The 24396-nt window shown below is 50.5% G+C and overlaps 1 protein-coding gene across 1 annotated transcript in view; it reads right to left on the minus strand.

The window, feature by feature from the left end:
- The window catches only part of LOC149428192 (hemicentin-1-like), a 48144-nt gene that overhangs the window by 19469 nt on the left and 4279 nt on the right, over window positions 1-24396 (minus strand). The window contains exons 2-7 of the mRNA XM_089667616.1: window positions 20318-20656; window positions 19048-19374; window positions 16806-16913; window positions 15817-16284; window positions 12750-13112; window positions 9556-9864 (exon numbers count right to left, since the gene is read on the minus strand). Of these exons, the coding sequence (XP_089523742.1) occupies window positions 9556-9864; window positions 12750-13112; window positions 15817-16284; window positions 16806-16913; window positions 19048-19374; window positions 20318-20656 (1914 nt within the window). The remainder of the gene's footprint in view (window positions 1-9555; window positions 9865-12749; window positions 13113-15816; window positions 16285-16805; window positions 16914-19047; window positions 19375-20317; window positions 20657-24396) is intronic.

A 24396-nucleotide genomic window follows, 5' to 3' on the forward strand; every position in this document is an offset into this window, starting at 1 on the left:
GAGAGAAGAGAGATACGCAGAGAGAAGAGAGATACGCAGAGAGAAGAGAGATACGCAGAGAGAAGAGAGATACGCAGAGAGAAGAGAGATACGCAGAGAGAAGAGAGATACGCAGAGAGAAGAGACATACGCAGAGATACGCAGAGAGAAGAGAGATACACAGAGACATACGCAGAGAGAAGAGAGATACGCAGAGAGAAGAGAGATACGCAGAGAGAAGAGAGATACGCAGAGATACGCATAGAGAAGAGAGATACGCAGAGATACGCAGAGAGAAGAGAGATACGCAGAGAGAAGAGAGATACGCAGAGAGAAGAGAGATACGCAGAGAGAAGAGAGATACGCAGAGAGAAGAGAGATACGCAGAGATACGCATAGAGAAGAGAGATACGCAGAGAGAAGAGACATACGCAGAGAGAAGAGAGATACGCAGAGAGAAGAGACATACGCAGAGAGAAGAGAGATACGCAGAGAGAAGAGAGATACGCAGAGAGAAGAGAGATACACAGAGATACGCAGAGAGAAGAGAGATACGCAGAGAGAAGAGAGATACGCAGAGAGATACGCAGAGAGAAGAGAGATACGCAGAGAGATACGCAGAGAGAAGAGAGATACGCAGAGACATACGCAGAGAGAAGAGAGATACGTAGAGATACACAGAGATACGCAGAAAGACGCAGGGAGGGAGGATTGCCCCGCCCTGTGTCATTATGCAGGGAGGGGGGATTGCCCCGCCCTGTGTCATTATGCAGGGAGGGGGGATTTGTCCCGCCCTGTGTCATTATGCAGGGAGGGGGGATTTGTCCCGCCCTGTGTCATTATGCAGGGAGGGGGGATCGCCCCGCCCTGTGTCATTATGCAGGGGGGGGGGATCGCCCCGCCCTGTCATTATGCAGGGAGGGGGGGATCGCCCCGCCCTGTGTCATTATGCAGGGAGGGGGGATCGCCCCGCCCTGTGTCATTAGGCAGGGAAGGGGGATCGCCCCGCCCTGTGTCATTATGCAGGGAGGGGGGATTGCCCCGCCCTGTGTCATTATGCAGGGAGGGGGGATTGCCCCGCCCTGTCATTATGCAGGGAGGGGGGATTGTCCCGCCCTGTGTCATTATGCAGGGAGGGGGGATCGCCCCGCCCTGTGTCATTATGCAGGGGGGGGGGGATCGCCCCGCCCTGTCATTATGCAGGGAGGGGGGGATCGCCCCGCCCTGTGTCATTATGCAGGGAGGGGGGATCGCCCCGCCCTGTGTCATTATGCAGGGAGGGAGGATTGCCCCGCCCTGTGTCATTATGCAGGGAGGGGGGATTGCCCCGCCCTGTGTCATTATGCAGGGAGGGGGGATTTGTCCCGCCCTGTGTCATTATGCAGGGAGGGGGGATCGCCCCGCCCTGTGTCATTATGCAGGGAGGGGGGATTGCCCCGCCCTGTGTCATTATGCAGGGAGGGGGGATTGCCCCGCCCTGTGTCATTATGCAGGGAGGGGGGATTGCCCCGCCCTGTGTCATTATGCAGGGAGGGGGGATTGTCCCCCGAGTGTATATATCTTGTATCTGTGTTCACATAAACTAGTCTACTTCCTGATTTCCTTCCAGTCTGGTGTCGGTGGTCCTGTATGGTCAGCGGTGGTGTCAGTGGTCGGTGTTCGGACGGGGAAGCGGTATTCTAACAAAAGTACTCAAGCAGAGTCGGGGTCGGTTCCGTTACCCCCCCCCCATTGCATGCCTAACTCTAAATTGTTTGTATATGTAGGCTCATCCATACACTGCTGGTCTGTATACAGTGCAGGAAATGCATATTTGCCCCCCCCCCCCCGATGCTGAATGTTCGCCCCTCACACAGAAACGATCGGTCTAACAATGGAATGTTCGCCCCTCACACAGAAACGATCGGTCTAACAATGGAATGTCCGCCCCTCACACAGAAACGATCGGTCTAACAATGGAATGTCCCCCCCTCACACAGAAACGATCGGTCTAACAATGGAATGTCCGCCCCTCACACAGAAACGATCGGTCTAACAATGGAATGTTCGCCCCTCACACAGAAACGATCGGTCTAACAATGGAATGTTCGCCCCTCACACAGAAACGATCGGTCTAACAATGGAATGTTCGCCCCTCACACAGAAACGATCGGTCTAACAATGGAATGTTCGCCCCTCACACAGAAACGATCGGTCTAACAATGGAATGTTCGCCCCTCACACAGAAACGATCGGTCTAACAATGGAATGTTGGCCCCTCACACAGAAACGATCGGTCTAACAATGGAATGTTGGCCCCTCACACAGAAACGATCGGTCTAACAATGGAATGTTCGCCCCTCACACAGAAACGATCGGTCTAACAATGGAATGTTCGCCCCTCACACAGAAACGATCGGTCTAACAATGGAATGTTCGCCCCTCACACAGAAACGATCGGTCTAACAATGGAATGTTCGCCCCTCACACAGAAACGATCGGTCTAACAATGGAATGTTCGCCCCTCACACAGAAACGATCGGTCTAACAATGGAATGTTCCCCCTCACACAGAAACGATCGGTCTAACAACGGAATGTTCGCCCCTCACACAGAAACGATCGGTCTAACAACGGAATGTTCGCCCCTCACACAGAAACGATCGGTCTAACAATGGAATGTTCGCCCCTCACACAGAAACGATCGGTCTAACAATGGAATGTTCGCCCCTCACACAGAAACGATCGGTCTAACAATGGAATGTTCTCCCCTCACACAGAAACGATCGGTCTAACAATGGAATGTTCGTTGTAACACTGAGAGACAGAATACAACAACAAATTCAGCAGAAATGCGTCTAACAAATGATGACGGATCTGCATGTTCATGAGGGAAAGAAGGATTTGATCCCCTTCACAAAACATGACTTAGTACTTGGTGGCCAATCCCTTGTTGGCAATCACAGAGGTCAGATGTTTCCTGGAGTTGGCCCCCAGGTTCGCACACATCTCAGGAGGGATTTTGGCCCACTCCTCTTGGCAGATCCTCTCCAAGTCATTAAGGTTTGGTGGCTGACGTTTGGCAACTCGAACTTTCAGCTCCCTCCACAGATTTTCCATCGGATGAAGGTGTGGAGACTGGCTAGGCCACTCCAGGACCTTAATGTGCTTCTTCTTGAGCCGCTCCTTTGTTGCCTTGGCCGTGTGTTTTGGGTCATTGTCATGCTGGAACACCCATCCACCACCCATTTTCAATGTCCTGGCTGAGGGAAGAAGGTTCTCACCCAAGATTTGAGGGTACATTGCCCCGTCCATCGTCCCTTGGATGTGGTGCAGTTGTCCTGTCCCCTTAACAGAAACCCCCCCAAAGCAGAATGTTTCCACCACCATGTTTCACAGTTGGGATGGTGTTCTTGGGGTCATAGGCAGCATTCCTCCTCCTCCAAACACGGTGAGTTGAGTTGATGCCAAAGAGCTGGATTTTGGTCTCCTCTGACCACAACACTTCCCACCAGTCCTCCTCGGCATCATTCAGATGTTCAGTGGCAGACTTCAGATGGGCTGGACATGGGCTTTCTTGAGCAGAGGGACCGTGCGGGCACTGCAGGATTTCAGTCCTTGTCGGCGTAGTGTGTTACCAATTGTTTTCTTGGTGACTGTGGTCCCAGCTGCCTGGAGATCATTGACAAGATCCTCACGTGTAGTTCTGGGATGATTCCTCACTGTTCTCATGATCATTGACACTCCACGAGGGGAGATCTTGCATGGTGCACCAGACCTAGGGAGACTGACACTTGTTTTGTGTTTCTTCCATTTGTGAATGATTGCACCAACTGTTGTCACCTTCTCACCAAGCTGCTTGGCCATAGTTTGGTAGCCCAGTCCAGCCTTGTGTAGGTCTACCATCTTGTCCCTGACATCCTTGGACAGCTCTTTGGTCTTTGCCATGGTGGAGAGTTTGGAATCTGATGGTTTGATGGCTCCTGTGGACAGGTGTCTGTTATACAGGGAACACAATGAGATTAGCAGCACTCCCTTTAAGAGACTGCTTCTAATCTCAGCTTGTTACCTGTATGAGAGACACCTGGGAGCCAGAAATCCTGCTGAATGATAGGGGATCAAATCCTTCTTTCCCTCATGAACATGCAGATCCGTCATCATTTGTTAGACGCATTTCTGCTGAATTTGTTGTTGTATTCTGTCTCTCAGTGTTACACCGAACATTCCATTGTTAGACCGATCGTTTCTGTGTGAGGGGCGAACATTCCATTGTTAGACCGATCGTTTCTGTGTGAGGGGCGAACATTCCATTGTTAGACCGATCATTTCTGTGTGAGGGGCGAACATTCCATTGTTAGACCGATCATTTCTGTGTGAGGGGCGAACATTCCATTGTTAGACCGATCATTTCTGTGTGAGGGGCCAACATTCCATTGTTAGACCGATCATTTCTGTGTGAGGGGCCAACATTCCATTGTTAGACCGATCATTTCTGTGTGAGGGGCGAACATTCCATTGTTAGACCGATCGTTTCTGTGTGAGGGGCGAACATTCACCATCGGGGGAGCAAATACACATTTCCTGCACTGTATATGTAGGCCCACACACTGCTGGTCTGTATATGTAGGATCATACACTGCTGGTCTCTATATGTAGGATCATACACTGCTGGTCTGTATATGTAGGCCCACACACCGCTGGTCTGTATATGTAGGCCCACACACCGCTGGTCTCTATATGTAGGCTCATACACTGCTGGTCTCTATATGTAGGATCATACACTGCTGGTCTGTATATGTAGGCCCATACACTGCTGGTCTGTATATGTAGGATCATACACTGCTGGTCTCTATATGTAGGATCATACACTGCTGGTCTGTATATGTAGGCCCATACACTGCTGGTCTCTATATGTAGGATCATACACTGCTGGTCTGTATATGTAGGATCATACACTGCTGGTCTCTATATGTAGGCCCACACACTGCTGGTCTGTATATGTAGGCCCATACACTGCTGGTCTCTATATGTAGGCTCATACACTGCTGGTCTGTATATGTAGGCTCATACACTGCTGGTCTGTATATGTAGGATCATACACTGCTGGTCTCTATATGTAGGCCCACACACTGCTGGTCTGTATATGTAGGATCATACACTGCTGGTCTGTATATGTAGGCCCATACACTGCTGGTCTGTATATGTAGGATCATACACTGCTGGTCTGTATATGTAGGCCCATACACTGCTGGTCTCTATATGTAGGCTCATACACTGCTGGTCTGTATATGTAGGCCCATACACTGCTGGTCTCTATATGTAGGATCATACACTGCTGGTCTGTATATGTAGGCTCATACACTGCTGGTCTGTATATGTAGGCTCATACACTGCTGGTCTCTATATGTAGGCTCATACACTGCTGGTCTGTATATGTAGGCTCATACACTGCTGGTCTCTATATGTAGGCTCATACACTGCTGGTCTGTATATGTAGGCTCATACACTGCTGGTCTGTATATGTAGGATCATACACTGCTGGTCTGTATATGTAGGATCATACACTGCTGGTCTCTATATGTAGGCTCATACACTGCTGGTCTCTATATGTAGGATCATACACTGCTGGTCTGTATATGTAGGATCATACACTGCTGGTCTGTATATGTAGGATCATACACCGCTGGTCTGTATATGTAGGCCCATACACTGCTGGTCTGTATATGTAGGATCATACACCGCTGGTCTGTATATGTAGGCTCATACACCGCTGGTCTCTATATGTAGGCCCACACACTGCTGGTCTCTATATGTAGGCTCATACACTGCTGGTCTCTATATGTAGGATCATACACTGCTGGTCTGTATATGTAGGATCATACACTGCTGGTCTGTATATGTAGGATCATACACTGCTGGTCTGTATATGTAGGCTCATACACTGCTGGTCTGTATATGTAGGATCATACACTGCTGGTCTGTATATGTAGGCTCATACACTGCTGGTCTGTATATGTAGGCTCATACACCGCTGGTCTGTATATGTAGGCTCATACACCGCTGGTCTCTATATGTAGGAACATACACCGCTGGTCTGTATATGTAGGCCCATACACTGCTGGTCTCTATATGTAGGCTCACACACTGCTGGTCTCTATATGTAGGCCCACACACTGCTGGTCTGTATATGTAGGCCCATACACTGCTGGTCTCTATATGTAGGCTCATACACTGCTGGTCTGTATATGTAGGATCATACACTGCTGGTCTCTATATGTAGGCCCACACACTGCTGGTCTCTATATGTAGGCCCACACACTGCTGGTCTGTATATGTAGGCTCATACACTGCTGGTCTGTATATGTAGGCCCATACACTGCTGGTCTGTATATGTAGGCTCATACACTGCTGGTCTGTATATGTAGGCTCATACACTGCTGGTCTCTATATGTAGGCTCATACACTGCTGGTCTGTATATGTAGGCTCATACACTGCTGGTCTGTATATGTAGGATCATACACTGCTGGTCTGTATATGTAGGCTCATACACTGCTGGTCTGTATATGTAGGCTCATACACTGCTGGTCTCTATATGTAGGCTCATACACTGCTGGTCTGTATATGTAGGCTCATACACTGCTGGTCTGTATATGTAGGATCATACACTGCTGGTCTGTATATGTAGGATCATACACTGCTGGTCTGTATATGTAGGATCATACACTGCTGGTCTCTATATGTAGGCTCATACACTGCTGGTCTCTATATGTAGGATCATACACTGCTGGTCTGTATATGTAGGATCATACACTGCTGGTCTGTATATGTAGGCCCATACACTGCTGGTCTGTATATGTAGGATCATACACCGCTGGTCTGTATATGTAGGCCCATACACTGCTGGTCTGTATATGTAGGATCATACACCGCTGGTCTGTATATGTAGGCTCATACACCGCTGGTCTGTATATGTAGGCCCATACACCGCTGGTCTCTATACGTAGGCCCACACACCGCTGGTCTGTATACGTAGGCCCACACACTGCTGGTCTCTATACGTAGGCTCATACACTGCTGGTCTGTATATGTAGGCTCATACACTGCTGGTCTGTATATGTAGGATCATACACTGCTGGTCTCTATATGTAGGCCCATACACTGCTGGTCTCTATATGTAGGCCCACACACTGCTGGTCTGTATATGTAGGCTCATACACTGCTGGTCTGTATATGTAGGCTCATACACTGCTGGTCTGTATATGTAGGATCATACACTGCTGGTCTGTATATGTAGGATCATACACTGCTGGTCTCTATATGTAGGATCATACACTGCTGGTCTGTATATGTAGGCTCACACACTGCTGGTCTGTATATGTAGGATCATACACCGCTGGTCTGTATATGTAGGATCATACACCGCTGGTCTGTATATGTAGGCTCATACACCGCTGGTCTCTATATGTAGGATCATACACTGCTGGTCTCTATATGTAGGATCATACACTGCTGGTCTGTATATGTAGGATCATACACTGCTGGTCTGTATATGTAGGCCCACACACTGCTGGTCTCTATATGTAGGATCATACACTGCTGGTCTGTATATGTAGGATCATACACTGCTGGTCTGTATATGTAGGCCCACACACTGCTGGTCTCTATATGTAGGATCATACACTGCTGGTCTCTATATGTAGGATCATACACTGCTGGTCTCTATATGTAGGATCATACACTGCTGGTCTCTATATGTAGGATCATACACTGCTGGTCTCTATATGTAGGATCATACACTGCTGGTCTCTATATGTAGGATCATACACTGCTGGACTGCAAATTTTGTGGCAGATTGTCTCAGAGGTGACGTTACATTATACGGGGAGATTTGTCCTGAAAGCAGGAAGAGCCGGCAACTCCAAAATCCTCATGAAAGCTTTATTAGTGATTCAGGAGTGACATAAAAACATTCTGACACGTTTTGGCAAGTAGGCTTGCTCACAGCACGCTGTAATGAGGGCTATGTGCGAAACACGTCAGAACACCGTAATCAGGGCTATGTGCCGATACACGTCAGACCGCCGTGATCAGGGCTATGTGCCGATACACGTCAGACCACTGTAATCAGGGCTATGTGCCGATACACGTCAGGATGCTGTGATCAGGGCTATGTGCCGATACACGTCAGACCGCCGTGATCAGGGCTATGTGCCGATACACGTCAGACCACTGTAATCAGGGCTATGTGCCGATACACGTCAGCACGCCGTGATCAGGGCTATGTGCCGATACACGTCAGAACGCCGTGATCAGGGCTATGTGCCGATACACGTCAGGACGCCGTGATCAGGGCTATGTGCCGATACACGTCAGGACGCCGTGATCAGGGCGATGTGCCGATACACGTCAGGACGCCGTGATCAGGGCTATGTGCCGATACACGTCAGGACGCCGTGATCAGGGCTATGTGCCGATACACGTCAGGATGCCGTGATCAGGGCTATGTGCCGATACACGTCAGGATGCTGTGATCAGGGCTATGTGCCGATACACGTCAGGATGCTGTGATCAGGGCTATGTGCCGATACACGTCAGGATGCTGTGATCAGGGCTATGTGCCGATACACGTCAGAACGCCGTGATCAGGGCTATGTGCCGATACACGTCAGGATGCTGTGATCAGGGCTATGTGCCGATACACGTCAGGACGCCGTGATCAGGGCTATGTGCCGATACACGTCAGAACGCTGTGATCAGGGCTATGTGCCGATACACGTCAGCACGCCGTGATCAGGGCTATGTGCCGATACACGTCAGCACGCCGTGATCAGGGCTATGTGCCGATACACGTCAGCACGCCGTGATCAGGGCTATGTGCCGATACACGTCAGGATGCCGTGATCAGGGCTATGTGCCGATACACGTCAGGATGCTGTGATCAGGGCTATGTGCCGATACACGTCAGGACGCCGTGATCAGGGCTATGTGCCGATACACGTCAGCACGCCGTGATCAGGGCTATGTGCCGATACACGTCAGGACGCCGTGATCAGGGCTATGTGCCGATACACGTCAGGACGCCGTGATCAGGGCTATGTGCCGATACACGTCAGGATGCCGTGATCAGGGCTATGTGCCGATACACGTCAGGATGCTGTGATCGAGGCTATGTGCCGATACACGTCAGGATGCCGTGATCAGGGCTATGTGCCGATACACGTCAGAACGCCGTGATCAGGGCTATGTGCCGATACACGTCAGGATGCTGTGATCAGGGCTATGTGCCGATACACGTCAGGATGCTGTGATCAGGGCTATGTGCCGATACACGTCAGAACGCCGTGATCAGGGCTATGTGCCGATACACGTCAGGATGCTGTGATCAGGGCTATGTGCCGATACACGTCAGGGTACTTATATGTCACTCCTGTATCACTAACAAAGCTTCATGAGGATGTTGCCGGCTCTTCCTGCTTGTTGTATCCAGTGTTTGGAGGACACCTTGGATGCTGAGCACGGGTTGGACCCTTCTGCTAAATCAGGTGTGACTCCGGTTTCCTCCTCCACCATCACATTCGCACAGATTGGTCTCACTCACTTATCTCTGTCAGGGTCCAGGTCACATGCTTCGGATTCGATAGGCTGACATGCTGAACCCGACATCGGAAATCCTTCCCCAGATCCTTCATTGTTGGGATGTAACTGCAAGAGCTGGAGGTATGATAGAGTCCCTCATTTTCTGGGAGGGGGTCAGTGCTGTTTGATGGTAACATGACGTCATCTTCCGTGTACCATGTGACTTGTATGTCCGGCGGGTAAAATGAGTGAATCCTACAGGACAGATCCAACTTCTCACCGACACAGACATTGTGCTGAACCTTCACTATGCAGTCCAGGGAGGGAACCGCTGAAATAAAACCAACAGGCAGGAATGTCAGAAACCTGGCTTGTGACAACCCAAGGGTACACTCTGTGTCAGAGGAACAAGGTAGGTAGAAGAGGGGGAGGGGCGTGCCTGTATGTCATGCAATTGCATGGTGAAAATGACAGATGACATTGCTAATGGGGCCGGTCACAAGGTGGAGTCTTTGTGTCTCCAAATGTCAGGAATGGACTCAGCACTGGTGGTGGGACTCACCTGCCGTGTGGGCTGCAGTACCAAGGCTGACCAGCGGGTGCTCTCAGCAACCAGAGGCTCACTCCTACAATGAGCCATCACCTGGAGCTGATTGCAGGAGGTGTATTTAAGGAATGGCCAGGCCTGTGATCAGGGCCTTGATGTATGTTTCCCATGAGCCCCTGTACCCTGTGTTCCTGTTCTGCTACTATCTGATTTGTTGCCGACCCTGCCTGATCCTGACCTCTGCTGACTTCTCCTGCTTGATCCCTGGCTTGCCTGACCATCCTTCTGCCTGATCCTCTGTAACGTGCTGCCCGTGAGTTACTGAACCCGGCTTGTGACCCTGACTATTCTCTGCCTGCTTCTCCGGTACCTCGCTGCCCGCACATTGCTGACCTGGCCTTCCTGACTACGCCTGACGCTTACTTCACCAGATGATCCATCCATCCCGCACGGATCACCTTTAGTAAGTCTGCCTGCCTCTTCCCATCAGACTCCGTTCCTGCACTCCCCTGCCAGTACTCTCTACCACAGCCGGACGCACTCAGGGGTCGCGACCTGGTTCCAGTCTGCACCAAGTCCATCCCCACCATCAGGGTCCCTGGTGAATAGCAGGCTGGGACTTAGACCCCGCGCCCTGAGGAAATCCGTGCTGTGGGCTGCTAGAGACACTGCCAGTCGGCACCTGACAGTACCTTATGGCAAGCCTGACCATTCCACCTCTCCAGCCTGACTACGCCTGTGTTCTTGAAGCCTGCTACTTCCCTGTGTCAGTCCACACATTTCTGGTCATACTTGGATCCCTGACATTACACCAAGGCCCTGATCACAGGCCTGGCCATTCCTTAAATACACCTGTGTAATCAGTTTCAGGTGATGGCTCATTGTAGGAGTGAGCCTCTGGTTGCTGAGAGCACCCGCTGGTCAGCCCTGGTACTGCAGCCCACACGGCAGGTGAGTCCCACCACCAGTGCTGAGTCCATTCCTGACACAGTAATTGTGGGTATGTGGTGTACGCCCCCTAACCTGAGGGTGGAGGAGGGGCCCCATCGACTGTAACAGTCAGAGATGTACATACCGATCACTGTCATACCTCCACACTCCTCTCCTATACATACCGATCACTGTCATACCCCCCACACTCCTCTCCTGTACATACCGATCACTGTCATACCCCCCACACTCCTCTCCTATACATACCGATCACTGTCATACCCCCCACACTCCTCTCCTGTACATACCGATCACTGTCATACCTCCACACTCCTCTCCTGTACATACCGATCACTGTCATACCCCCACACTCCTCTCCTATACATACCGATCACTGTCATACCCCCCACACTCCTCTCCTGTACATACCGATCACTGTCATACCTCCACACTCCTCTCCTGTACATACCGATCACTGTCATACCTCCACACTCCTCTCCTGTACATACCGATCACTGTCATACCCTCCACACTCCTCTCCTGTACATACCGATCACTGTCATACCTCCACACTCCTCTCCTGTACATACCGATCACTGTCATACCCTCCACACTCCTCTCCTGTACATACCGATCACTGTCATACCTCCACACTCCTCTCCTGTACATACCGATCACTGTCATACCCTCCACACTCCTCTCCTGTACATACCGATCACTGTCATACCGCCACACTCCTCTCCTGTACATACCGATCACTGTCATACCTCCACACTCCTCTCCTGTACATACCGATCACTGTCATACCCTCCACACTCCTCTCCTGTACATACCGATCACTGTCATACCCCCCACACTCCTCTCCTGTACATACCGATCACTGTCATACCCTCCACACTCCTCTCCTGTACATACCGATCACTGTCATACCCCCCACACTCCTCTCCTGTACATACCGATCACTGTCACACCCTCCACACTCCTCTCCTGTACATACCGATCACTGTCACACCTCCCACACTCCTCTCCTGTACATACCATCCACTGTCATACCCCCACACTCCTCTCCTGTACATACCGATCACTGTCATACCCCCCACACTCCTCTCCTGTACATACCGATCACTGTCATACCCCCCACACTCCTCTCCTGTACATACCGATCACTGTCATACCCTCCACACTCCTCTCCTGTACACACCGATCACTGTCATACCTCCACACTCCTCTCCTGTACATACCGATCACAGTCATATCTCCACACTCCTCTCCTGTACATACCGATCACTGTCATACCTCCACACTCCTCTCCTGTACATACCGATCACTGTCACACCCCCCACACTCCTCTCCTGTACATACCGATCACTGTCATACCCCCCACACTCCTCTCCTGTACATACCGATCACTGTCATACCCCCCACACTCCTCTCCTGTACATACCGATCACTGTCATACCCTCCACACTCCTCTCCTGTACACACCGATCACTGTCATACCTCCACACTCCTCTCCTGTACATACCGATCACAGTCATATCTCCACACTCCTCTCCTGTACATACCGATCACTGTCATACCTCCACACTCCTCTCCTGTACATACCGATCACTGTCACACCCCCCACACTTCTCTCCCAGTTTTCTCTCTGATTGGGGGGGGGGGTTTGGACTGAATAACCCCCCAGCCTGCACCCAGGAATGAGGGGAAGGTAACACCATCCTTGTGTCATTACTCACCGGTCACATTGAGGATCTGCTCCGTTTCCTCCTGGTGATGTGTAGCAGGGTGGAAGGTTCTACAGATATATGTCGCTCCGTCATCTTCTGTCACCGTTGGTTTCATGGTCAGAGCACTGATAAAGCTGTAGGAGTTATCTTCATGTTCATGTTTCTTTAGAAAGTGTGAATATCTCTCCGTGTGAGTGGTGTCACTCCCAGCATTCCATGTCACCAGATCGGTCTCTTGGTTGTCCTTGTTCCGCTTCAGCCAGGTGATGGACAAAGCTCGCGGTTTGAACCCATTGATTGGACAGCTCAGTGTCAGCTGCTCCTCATGGATGACACGTTCTGGGCACATGATGGACAACAACTTGGGAGGGACTAAGTAAGAGAATGGATACATTTGTTCAGTAAATACATAAAGCCTCAATGCAGAAAGGATCCCTAACCCCGCCCACTAACGCCTCCTAGTCGTGGTGACACCCTTCCGGCAATTCTAATTGTATATCTGCAGCTTTCATTCCAAAAACAATTCCTGGTGATCCTGCCATGAAGATTGTGACGGGAGTGACTTTGGGTGGGGGGCGCATGGAACACAGCTCACTTTGGGTGGGGGGTCCATGGAACACGGCTCACTTTGTGTGGGGGTCCATGGAACACAGCTCACTTTGTGTGGGGGTCCATGGAACACAGCTCACTTTGTGTGGGGGTCCATGGAACACAGCTCACTTTGGGTGGGGGCGCATGGAACACAGCTCACTTTGGGTGGGGGCCCATGGAACACAGCTCACTTTGGGTGGGGGCGCATGGAACACAGCTCACTTTGGGTGGGGGCGCATGGAACACAGCTCACTTTGGGTGGGGGCCCATGGAACACAGCTCACTTTGGGTGGGGGCCCATGGAACACAGCTCACTTTGGGTGGGGGCGCATGGAACACAGCTCACTTTGTGTGGGGGTCCATGGAACACAGCTCACTTTGGGTGGGGGGCGCATGGAACACAGCTCACTTTGGGTGGGGGGCCCATGGAGCACAGCCCCCTTTGGAGAGGTGGGGAGACCCCTGTGTCAGCTCCCCATATCCCTATTATGTGTAAGTCCCCCTGTGCCTGTTAGGGGTACAGGGTGATCTGTCCTAATATTGGGGGGGGGGGTTGTGGATTGTTTGGTGTCATGTGGTTGTATCCCATTGTTCTATTGTGTGTCTTGCTTGGGAGCAAACTATTATGGGATGTATGTGTTTGTGTATTGGCTTGGAGGGCAGTGTCTCCAGCAGCCCTCCCCCTGATGGGACTGTCAGCTGGTGTGTCTCTTGTTAATGGGTGTGGATTGCCCCGCCCTGTGTAGAGAGGGGGGATTGTTCCCTTGAATGTATATATCTTGTATCTGTGTTACAATAAAGTAGTCTATTTCCTGGTTTCCTTCAAGACTGGTGTCATCTAGTTTCGTATGATCAGCGGTGGTGTCCATGGTCGGTGTTCGGACGGGGAATTGGGAGTTTAATGGAAATACCCAAGTGCAGTCGGGGTCCGGTTCCGTTACCCCCCCCTTCCAGTCCAGACACTTCCCCCCCCCCTTTCCAGTCCGGACACTTCCCCCCTTCCAGTCCGCCCCATCAGTGGGAGGGCTGCAGGAAACACATCAGCCCGCCCCATCAGTGGGAGGGCTGCAGGAAACACATCAGCCCGCCCCATCAGTGGGAGGGCTGCAGGAAATACATCATCAGCCCACCCCATCAGTGAGAGGGCTGCAGGAAACACCTCATCAGCCCGCCCCATCAGTGGGAGGGCTGCAGGAAACACATCAGCCCACCCCATCAGTGGGAGGGCTGCAGGAAACACCTCATCAGCCCGCCCCATCAGTGGGAGGGCTGCAGGAAACACATCAGCCCGCACCATCAGTGGGAGGGCTGCAGGAAACACATCATCAACCAGCCCCATCCAACCAAGACACAGAACAATAGGATGCAGCCATGTGGCAAAGGACATTGACCAACCCCCACACCAATACACAAACAGTACATCCCATAATAGTTTGCTGGCCAGGAAGACACAATAGAACAATGGGAGGTAGCATGTGCCAGTGAACAATGGACAACCCCCACACCAATACACAATACTCCAACATTCACACCCTGTACCCCTAAACAGGCACAGGGTGGGTTAAACATAATGGGGGGAACATGAGCTGACACAGAGGTCCCCCCAACCCCAAAAGTCACTCCCGTCACACTGTTCATGTGATCACTGATTGGCTAATCAGTGATCACATGATCGGGATCTCACACAGAGGTCCCATACAGTGATCGGTGTTCAGCTGTGTCCGGAGGACAGAGTGGGAACTGGATCGCGGTGCTGCGCACTCCCAGGGAGCGCCCACAAGCAATGGATGCGGGAGGACGTTTATAAACGGCAACCCGCTCCTGCACTGCCGGCTGTTTATGCACGCGACACAGACACGGTCCACTGTTGTCACCGTCAGAAATCCTGCCCCAAGAAATGCCATCACTGGGGTGTATGGAGACAGGAAGTGGCTGTTCCCACACACGACACAGACACGGTCCACTGTTGTCACCATCAGGAATCCCACCCTGAGAAATGCCACGGGGCCATCACTGGGGTGTATGGAGACAGGAAGTGGCTGCACAAATGACACAGACACGGTCCACTGTTGTCACCGTCAGGAATCCCACCCTGAGAAATGCCACGGGCCATCACTGGGGTGTATGGAGACAGGAAGTGGGAGGGACCAAAGGATGAAAAAAGGTGAGAACAGGATTTGAAATGTAAGTGTTCTCAGCAGCTCACCCGGACACCATCTTCCAGTTTTCATGAAGCTGTGCACGTGATTCAGATGGTTGTTCCTGGTGCTCCCCATGCTCCTCTCTTCTATGTAGTACTAGGAAGGAGGGGGCCCTTCTCACTGGGAGGGTCACAACAAGCTAGAAATATCCCCGAAATAATAAGATCCTTCCTACCCCAATCAAGCCCACTACTGCCCCCTAGGAGGTCGATCACTGCAAGTGATGACCAGAAATGTGAGAACATCATAAAGAATCCATTTCATGTAGAAGAGAAAAGTCTCACCTCCGATGACGTTGAGTGTCCTGCGTACCGAGGTCAGAGATGTCAGTGCCGGGTGTTTTACTTGGACAGATAATTCCGCTCCATTATGCAGGTCATAGCTGGGAGTTATATGGAGAGAACACTGACAGTTGAATGATCCAAGCTTCTTCCTACTGATAATAGGGTCCATCTCCAGCTGTAGAGGTCTGTCCTCATGTCTTGGAGAGCCGTTCATCAGTTGTTTCCCCTCCTCCATATCTATAACATCTTCATCCTCTCCACCATCATCTCTCCTTACCCTGACCTGAGCGGGGTGACCTCCAGACCTCCAGGTGTAGATGGTCTTCATCTCCTGCTCCTCAGATCTCCTCATACACACAAGGATTTCTGTGTCGTTGGGTTTGAAGTCCATAATCTGACAAGTCAGAGTCGTCCTGTTCATGTCAATCAGCTTGTTGTTTCCGGTGATCTCAGAGAGAGTGGGAGGATCTGGAAGAGGAAATCATCGAATGGATTATTACATTTACTATGTGACCGATCCCAGGACAATGGATAGAATCTCCTCTGATGGAGGCCATAGGGGGCAGATACAACATATAAAACTAAAAATTAATCAAAAGTTACCAGAAAACTTATAAATAACAAAAAAGTCATCATAAGGGGGAAATCCCTTTAATAAATTCTAAGCCCCCCCCCCAGTACAGAACATTCTATTCACAGAAACTGAAATGCAAATAATTAAGATGTCTCTGATACTGAACCTGTCGGGTATGAGGTGCTCTGGGCACCACAAAGGTAATGGTCTTGTTAGCTGGATTCCACCAGACGGAGACATATGGTCACTATGGAAGCCCAGCGAGGTCACCAGTATAAATGGAACGTCCAGAATGACTGACGGCTCTTACAACACACAATCAGCTGAGTTCTTATGTCCTGGAACAATCCCAGCACAGACAGTACAACACGGCAACCAGAATCTGGATGGTGAAGTAACTGCGTACATTCCTTACCTTTCTTTACAAATCTGAAGTAGAGGAAAACCAAAAGTCCCAGAAATAATGTGCACAGAATTGTCACGACCACAGCGGTGATAATGGTTCCGATGTTATCTTGTTTCTCTGTAATATAAAAGGACAAAACATGATCTGGAAGCAGAAACTTTTCCAAGGATGAAAACCTCAATTATTTCCGTCTGATTGTATCCGAACTGAGACCCACCCAACCTCGCCAGACACTCTACAGGACGATTGTATGGTGTGTCTGAGGGAAGAACGGCTCCCCCATGTCCCAGATGAGGCAACTCTCAGTAGATAGACTATGCTGTGTATCTGGTCAGGAACATTAGGACAGACCTTAGCTAGAAGTTCCCTCAGGTACACGAGGATGAATTCCAGATCACAGAAATATCAGAGGATCAGAGAAGTGACGGCACCATAGCCCATGCATCCAGGAGATGCTTCCAGTAATGGAGTGATGCCTCCCACATTTCTAGGGATACTCCAATGCCCCAGAGAGAGGGTATTCCTGGGGAAAAGGATGGAGAAGATGGACCTCATAATTACCCAGATCCCTTGAAATGTTGATAATGAGGACCTGTCACTTTGTTCCCATTATCGTATAGCAGGGGGTGTTGTCAGAGTTCTTCTTTAGATAAAGTTGATGGGGGAATAAAACAGATTACAAGAGAGAGGAAGGGGTGAAGACTTCTGGTTTGTTCAGACAGGATAGGTCTAGGGAGGTCCGAAAACCTTCTGTGGTCCATCACTGATTGGTGGAAGTTTCTGAAAGGAAGGCAGTACTTCTCTTGGCTAAACTGGTGTTGGCAGGTGGACCAAAAGGGGGTAAGGTGAATTCCTATGTATGTTGGGCAGCTCAGTGTATCAGAGAGGACTCCCCTTTCCTGGATCTGTGATGAGGATACCTCATACTGGGTCCTGCTGGACTGTGAAGGAGTCTGAAGGTGCTCTGTATCAGCTGCAGGTCCCTGAAGATGTTGAGAGAGCTGACACCATCTGAAGTGACACCAATGCTGCCTACCTGCCTGTGCAAGTGAGGAAGTGTCTGAGGACAGAAGGGAGAGATGTAAGCCTGTGACTGGCTGCTACTATGGAAGAGAAGCTGGCCAATACTTGATATCAGGGGTCAGTGAATGTTCTGTCCATGAGGAGAGGAAATGTGTGAGAGGCTGCAGGACGTCTACAGACAGAAGAGGAGATGAGGGCCTGCTGATCAGTGCCCAGCAGTGCCGCCCACCTGTGCCACCCACCTGTACCCATCAGTGCCCAGCTGTGCCACCCACCTGTGCCCAGCAGTGCCACCCAGCAATGCCACCAGGCAGTGCCACCCACCTGTGCCCAGCAATGCCACCCAGCAGTACCCAGCAATGCCACCCAGCAGTGCCACCCACCTGTGCCCAGCAGTGCCACCCACCTGTGCCCAGCAGTACCCAACAATGCCACCCAACCGGTCCCAGCAGTGCCCGGCAATGCCACCCAGCAGTGCCACCCACCTGTTCCCAGCAGTGCCCGGCAATGCTACCCAGCAGTGCCACCCACCTGTGCCCAGCAGTGCCACCCAGCAACGCCACCCAACTGTGCCCTTCAGTGCCACCCATCAGTGCCAGCTCAGTGCCGCCTATCAATGCCTCCTATCAGTGCTGCCTATCTGTGCCACCTCATCAGTGCCCATCAGTGCAGCCTCATCAACACAGATCAGTGAAGGAGAAAAATTACCTGTTTGCAAAATTTTATAATAGAAACAAAGAAAAACTTTTTTTTTTTTGCTTTTTTTGTTTATAGTGAAAAAATAAAACCCCCAGCGGGAAGTACATACCACCAATAGAAAGCTCTGTGTGTGTGAAAAAAAGATAAAAATGTCATATGGGTAGTGTTGCATGACCGCGCAATTCTCATTCAAAGTGTGACAGCGCTGAAAGCTGAGAATCGGCCTGGGCAAGAAGGGGGTATAAGCGCCCTGTAGGAAAGTGGTTAAGGGGGTGTGGTGGGGGGTGTCCTATGCCTACACACTTTTTCTAGTAGGTGTCCCTTGTTCCCATCTCAAAAAGTTGGGAGGTGTGGTTGTGCCACCAGTGTGAGTGAATTGATGTTTCCTGGAGGGGAATTGGTGGCAAATCTTGGTGCTTGGAGTCTGGGAACTTCACCCAACCAAACATCTCACCTGCTTTGTGACAGACGGGTAGAGTTAGTTCTTCAGAAGTCTACGGTATGTAAAATAATAAGAGATATTACTGACCTGTGACTGTGAGGGTGAGATTCCAGGACAGTTCAGTCCGCAGAGATCGGTGGCTGATAATACAGGAATACGTGTTCCCATCATCCTCTTTCTTGGGGTCCAGGGTCAGTAGACTTGTCACATTGTACGTCCCGTCTGAATTAATAAGCACATTCTTCACACAGGTCCAGATCTCTAGGAGCTCACAGTCAGATGATCCCTTACGATACTGACCCCAGCGTATGGAAATATCTTTTGGGTAAAAGGTATGAACTTCACACGTCACCGTCTTCTCTGACCCCGACTCGATGGTCAGATCGTTTGGTGTCATGTAAGCTGATGGAGGAACTGTACAGAGAATAATCATTAGTGTTCTAATCTGCAAATAATACACATCCACCGACTGTGCAGATAATACCAAGAAGAATCCATTGTAATGGTGGATCAGATGGAAGGCACAGGAGACCCCTTTCGGCAGTAGATGTGGTTATTGGGCTCCCTCTAGTCTCTCACATCCACCACTAGAAGGAGGACTTCTCTGGGGGAAATTCCCCATAAGGGCTGATTTACTAAAGAAGGAGAGAAAGTTCTCTCAGGAAAGATCACTTCAATGTTCCAATGATATAAGAAGAAAATTCCAGATTATTTATTTTATCTGCACATACACTCAATGGCCACTTTATTAGGTCCGCCTGTTCAATGGCTTGGTAACACAAATTGCTAATCAGCCAATCACACGGCAGCAACTCAATGCATTTATGCATCTAGACGTGGTGAAGACATCTTGCAGAAGACTTTGAACGTGACGTGGTTGTTGGTGCCAGGCGGGCTGGTCTGAGTATTTCAAAAACTGCTGATCTCCTGGGATTTTCCCGCACAACCATCTCTAGGGTTTACAGAGAATGGTCCGAAAAAGAGGAAATATCCAGTGAGCAGCAGTTGTGTGGAGGAAAATGCCTTGTTGAGGTCAGAGGAGAATGGGCAGACTGGTTGGAGATGACAGAAAGGCAACAGTAACTCAGGTCAATATGGAGCAAAGTCTCTGAGGAATGTTTCCAACACCTTGTTGAATCTATTCCATGAAGAATGAAGGCAGTTCTGAAGGCAAATGGGGGTCCAACCCAGACTAGCAAGGTGGACCTAATAAAGTGGCCGGTGAGTGTGATTGGATATTCAAAGTGAACCCAGCTACAGTTTATTGAGAGAACACTCTCAGCTCTCTTAGTAAATCAACCCTAGAGCCATATAACTCAGTATGGGGGAAGGGAGGGGCAATGTCATTGTCACTCACCTGACACCTGTAGGGTAACTCTACCCTCCTCTTTCTCCGGAGTATTTATCACTGTACAGGTGTAATCCCCCTCATCGGAGAACTGGACCTGGGGGATGTGCAGCTCTGCGTTTCCTTTCAGGATCTCCATCTTCTCCATGGTACATCCTGATCTGAATACAGTCACTTTTCCTTCATTGTATTCATACACATCGTGTTCAGTGCCGTTCTCTGATGTCCTTCTCCATAGTACAGCAATGGCTCTCCCGGTATTTAGGCCAGATATATCGCAGTAAATGGTGACATCCTTGTCCCTGAGTACTGGTACAACTGATGTCCTCATTGTGACCCTCAAAGCCCCTAAAATATAAATAAATAAAGTTATTTGTACCAAAAAAAACGGAGGAAGGAAATATTGTTCCACCTCTATCAGATCACAGACAGTCTGTGCTCCTGCAGCTTCTACAGTCTATGTAACATGCTGACCTTCATGGATTGTCCTCCTAAACCTCCACTACCTTCAGGTGCTTGTAAAAACTAGTCATGTCCATCCTTTCTCTCCTGTCCTCGAGACTGTACATAATTAAGCTACTATGATGGTACTGAAAAGGTTTTCAAATGGGAGCGCATGCGCACAGATGATCTGAATGGCTGCACTCTAGCCCAGCTCTGCACATCCGGGGCATTTATGGCAATCTCCTGAGCTGTAAATATTCACGAATCTTCCTCTGCGTTTCCGAGGTGGTGAGATCCTCCTTGTAACATGGGGCAGCCAGGCAAAACGAAAGTAAAGCTGGTTTCTACCCTGAAACCTCATCCCAGGACTGCAGCCAAGATGACAGCACAGAGCCCTCCGAAGGACGAAAACGTGCTCCAATCTATGGAGGACTCTAATAGCTCTCTCGGCAGCCTGCAACAGTTTCCCTCTGTCCTTCTCCCACCAGAACCAGACACCTCCTGGCTTGAAAATCAGGTGAATTGTGAAAGACAAGCTTACCACCACTGTGAAGAAACTCTCCTCTGATCTTAGACAAGATATCTGGGCTATGGGCCAGCACACAGTCCTTCTGGAAAATCACATGGACGGTGCCACAATTGTTTTTGATGGCCATTAAAATGTTCTTGAGGAACTGCAGAGAGATCTCGAAGATGCAGAAAATAGATCCCACTGCAGCAACATCAGAATTTGAGGCCTTCCAGAAAAGCATAGCTCACCTCCACAGCTCGATCTTTGCTCTGCTGCAAAAACTGGTCCCTGATGTTCTGGTCAACTGCCTATGGCTGGATCTCGTTCACCGAGCTCTTACTCACAGGCTAGCAAATGGCCCCCAGAGACATGGTTCTACAATTCCATTTCTTCTGAAAGTACTTCAGGCCACGCGGGATGCTCAGGACTTATCTTTCCAAGGGCATACTTACCAAATCTGTGCAGACATTCCACAATCCAAAATTCTCAACAGAAGAGCCATGAAGCCATTGCTTCTGATCCTGCAATCACAACATATCAAGTATCGGTGGGGCTTTCCCTTTAAACTCCAGTTTGACCGCCAAGTTACCCACTGTGAAGCCTACGCAATTATGGATGATAAGAACTGATTCCAATCTCTAGGTCTAGATCTCTCTGCCAATCTGCATTTTTTGTGATTGCTTCCTTCTCAACCACAGTGGACCCCGAGGACAAAATAACCCTTACTGAGTCCGAACAACATGTCAGGACCTGAGGTCACAGGCCCATGAATGCATATACTCTCAGGTCTTAAGGGCCTCCACAGATGGATGAGTATTGTCCTAAGTGCTCTCTTTGAACCCTTTCTCCCTTACTTTTCCAGCCAGTTGTAGGGTAGGTGCAGTGTGGTGTGGTGGCAGTAATGACACTGAGGCCCGGGCTGCAAACACCAACATATCAAAGAACCTGCAGAACAAGTACAACAGCCTGCTGGGGACAACGCCTGTCCAGGAATGCAGGGGAGAGTCAGCAGTTATAGGCCCAAGCTGAAGGTAGCACCTGCCGAGAGAGATGGAGTGCCGAGTGGCCAGTCCAACCCAAGAGGGCGCTTGCAGAAGTGTAGATGTAGGCCATGATCTTTCCCTACTCCTCTGGAACCTCTCCTTACCACTAGTGCTGCCCTGACAGGCGGGTAAGCTCTCCCTTCATTAGCCACTTCACAAAAGAAATTTAGAATTAGGTCGGGGGTTGGGGTAGTATTGGGGATTAGGTCAGCTGTTGGGTTACTATCGGGGATTAGGTAAGGGGTTGCGTTAATATCGGGATTAAGTTAGGGGTTGGGGTAGCATCAGAGATTAGGTCAGGGGTTGGGATAGTATCGGGGTTTAGGTCGGGGGTTGGGATAGTATCGGGGTTTAGGTCGGGGGTTGGGGTAGTATCGGGGATTAGGTCAGGGGTTGGGGTAGTATCGGGGATTAGGTCAGGGGTTGGGTCAGTATCGGGGATTAGGTCAGGGGTTGTGTCAGTATCGGGGATTAGGTCAGGGGTTGGGTCAGTATCGGGGATTAGGTCAGGGGTTGGGTCAGTATCGGGGATTAGGTCAGGGGTTGGGTGACCGGTTATATTGATTACTGGATGAACTCCATCATCAGAGTAAACCCAGAAATTGTAAGATATGTGTGAACTATAAAGTCATCCCCATGGCACACAGCCTCAGTCGCTGAGATGTCACGTCCTCCCCATGGCACACAGCCTCAGTCGCTGAGATGTCACGTCCTCCCCATGGCACACAGCCTCAGTCGCTGAGATGTCACGTCCTCCCCATGGCACACAGCCTCAGTCGCTGAGATGTCACGTCCTCCCCATGGCACGCAGTCCCCAGTCGCTGAGATGTCACGTCCTCCCCATGGCGCACAGTCGCTGAGATGTCACGTCCTCCCCACGGCGCGCAGTCCCCAGTCGCTGAGATGTCACGTTCTCCCCATGGCACGCAGTCCCCAGTCGCTGAGATGTCACGTCCTCCCCATGGCACACAGCCTCAGTCGCTGAGATGTCACGTCCTCCCCATGGCACGCAGTCCCCAGTCGCTGAGATGTCACGTCCTCCCCATGGCGCACAGTCGCTGAGATGTCACGTCCTCCCCATGGCGCGCAGTCCCCATTCGCTGAAATGTCACATCCTCCCCATGGCACGCAGTCCCCAGTCGCTGAGATGTCACGTCCTCCCCATGGCACACAGCCTCAGTCGCTGAGATGTCACGTCCTCCCCATGGCACGCAGTCCCCAGTCACTGAGATGTCACATCCTCCCCATGGCACGCAGTCCCCAGTCGCTGAGATGTCACGTCCTCCCCATGGCACGCAGTCCCCAGTCACTGAGATGTCACATCCTCCCCATGGCGCGCAGTCCCCAGTCGCTGAGATGTCACATCCTCCCCATGGCGCGCAGTCCCCAGTCACTGAGATGTCACATCCTCCCCATGGCGCGCAGTCCCCAGTCGCTGAGATGTCACATCCTCCCCATGGCGCGCAGTCCCCAGACGCTGAGATGTCACATCCTCCCCATGGCACACAGTCCCCAGTCGCAGAGATGTCATGTCCTCCTCAGGAAGCCAAGAAATTCCCCCCTGGTGCTCAGCATCACAATTTTATCAAACGTACTTTAACTTATATTATCCATATATCTGGTTCTAAAGTTCTTTCTGTGATTTTCTCAGGAGGACCCCTAAATGTTCCGTCCGTCGATCTTCATGGAGAAGAGGAAGAGGATGACATCACCATGAAGACTGAGGGATGGAGCATTTAGGGGTCCGTGGAGAAAATCTCGGAAAGAACTTACCAGATATAATGTGAAGGAACTAAGCATTTGCCCCCCCTGCTGATGGTGAATGTTCGCCCCTCACACAGAAATGATCGGTCTAACAATGGAATGTTCGCCCCTCACACAGAAATGATCGGTCTAACAATGGAATGTTCGCCCCTCACACAGAAATGATCGGTCTAACAATGGAATGTTCGGTGTAACACTGAGAGACAGAATACAACAACAAATTCAGCAGAAATGCGTCTTACAAATGATGACGGATCTGCATGTTCATGAGGGAAAGAAGGATTTGATCCCCTATCATTCAGCAGGATTTCTGGCTCCCAGGTGTC

This window comes from Staurois parvus, unplaced genomic scaffold, assembly GCF_062004578.1.
Source record: "Staurois parvus isolate SC_StPar_1 unplaced genomic scaffold, SC_StPar_1.0 ptg003422l, whole genome shotgun sequence".
Classification (NCBI taxonomy): Eukaryota; Metazoa; Chordata; class Amphibia; order Anura; family Ranidae; genus Staurois; species Staurois parvus.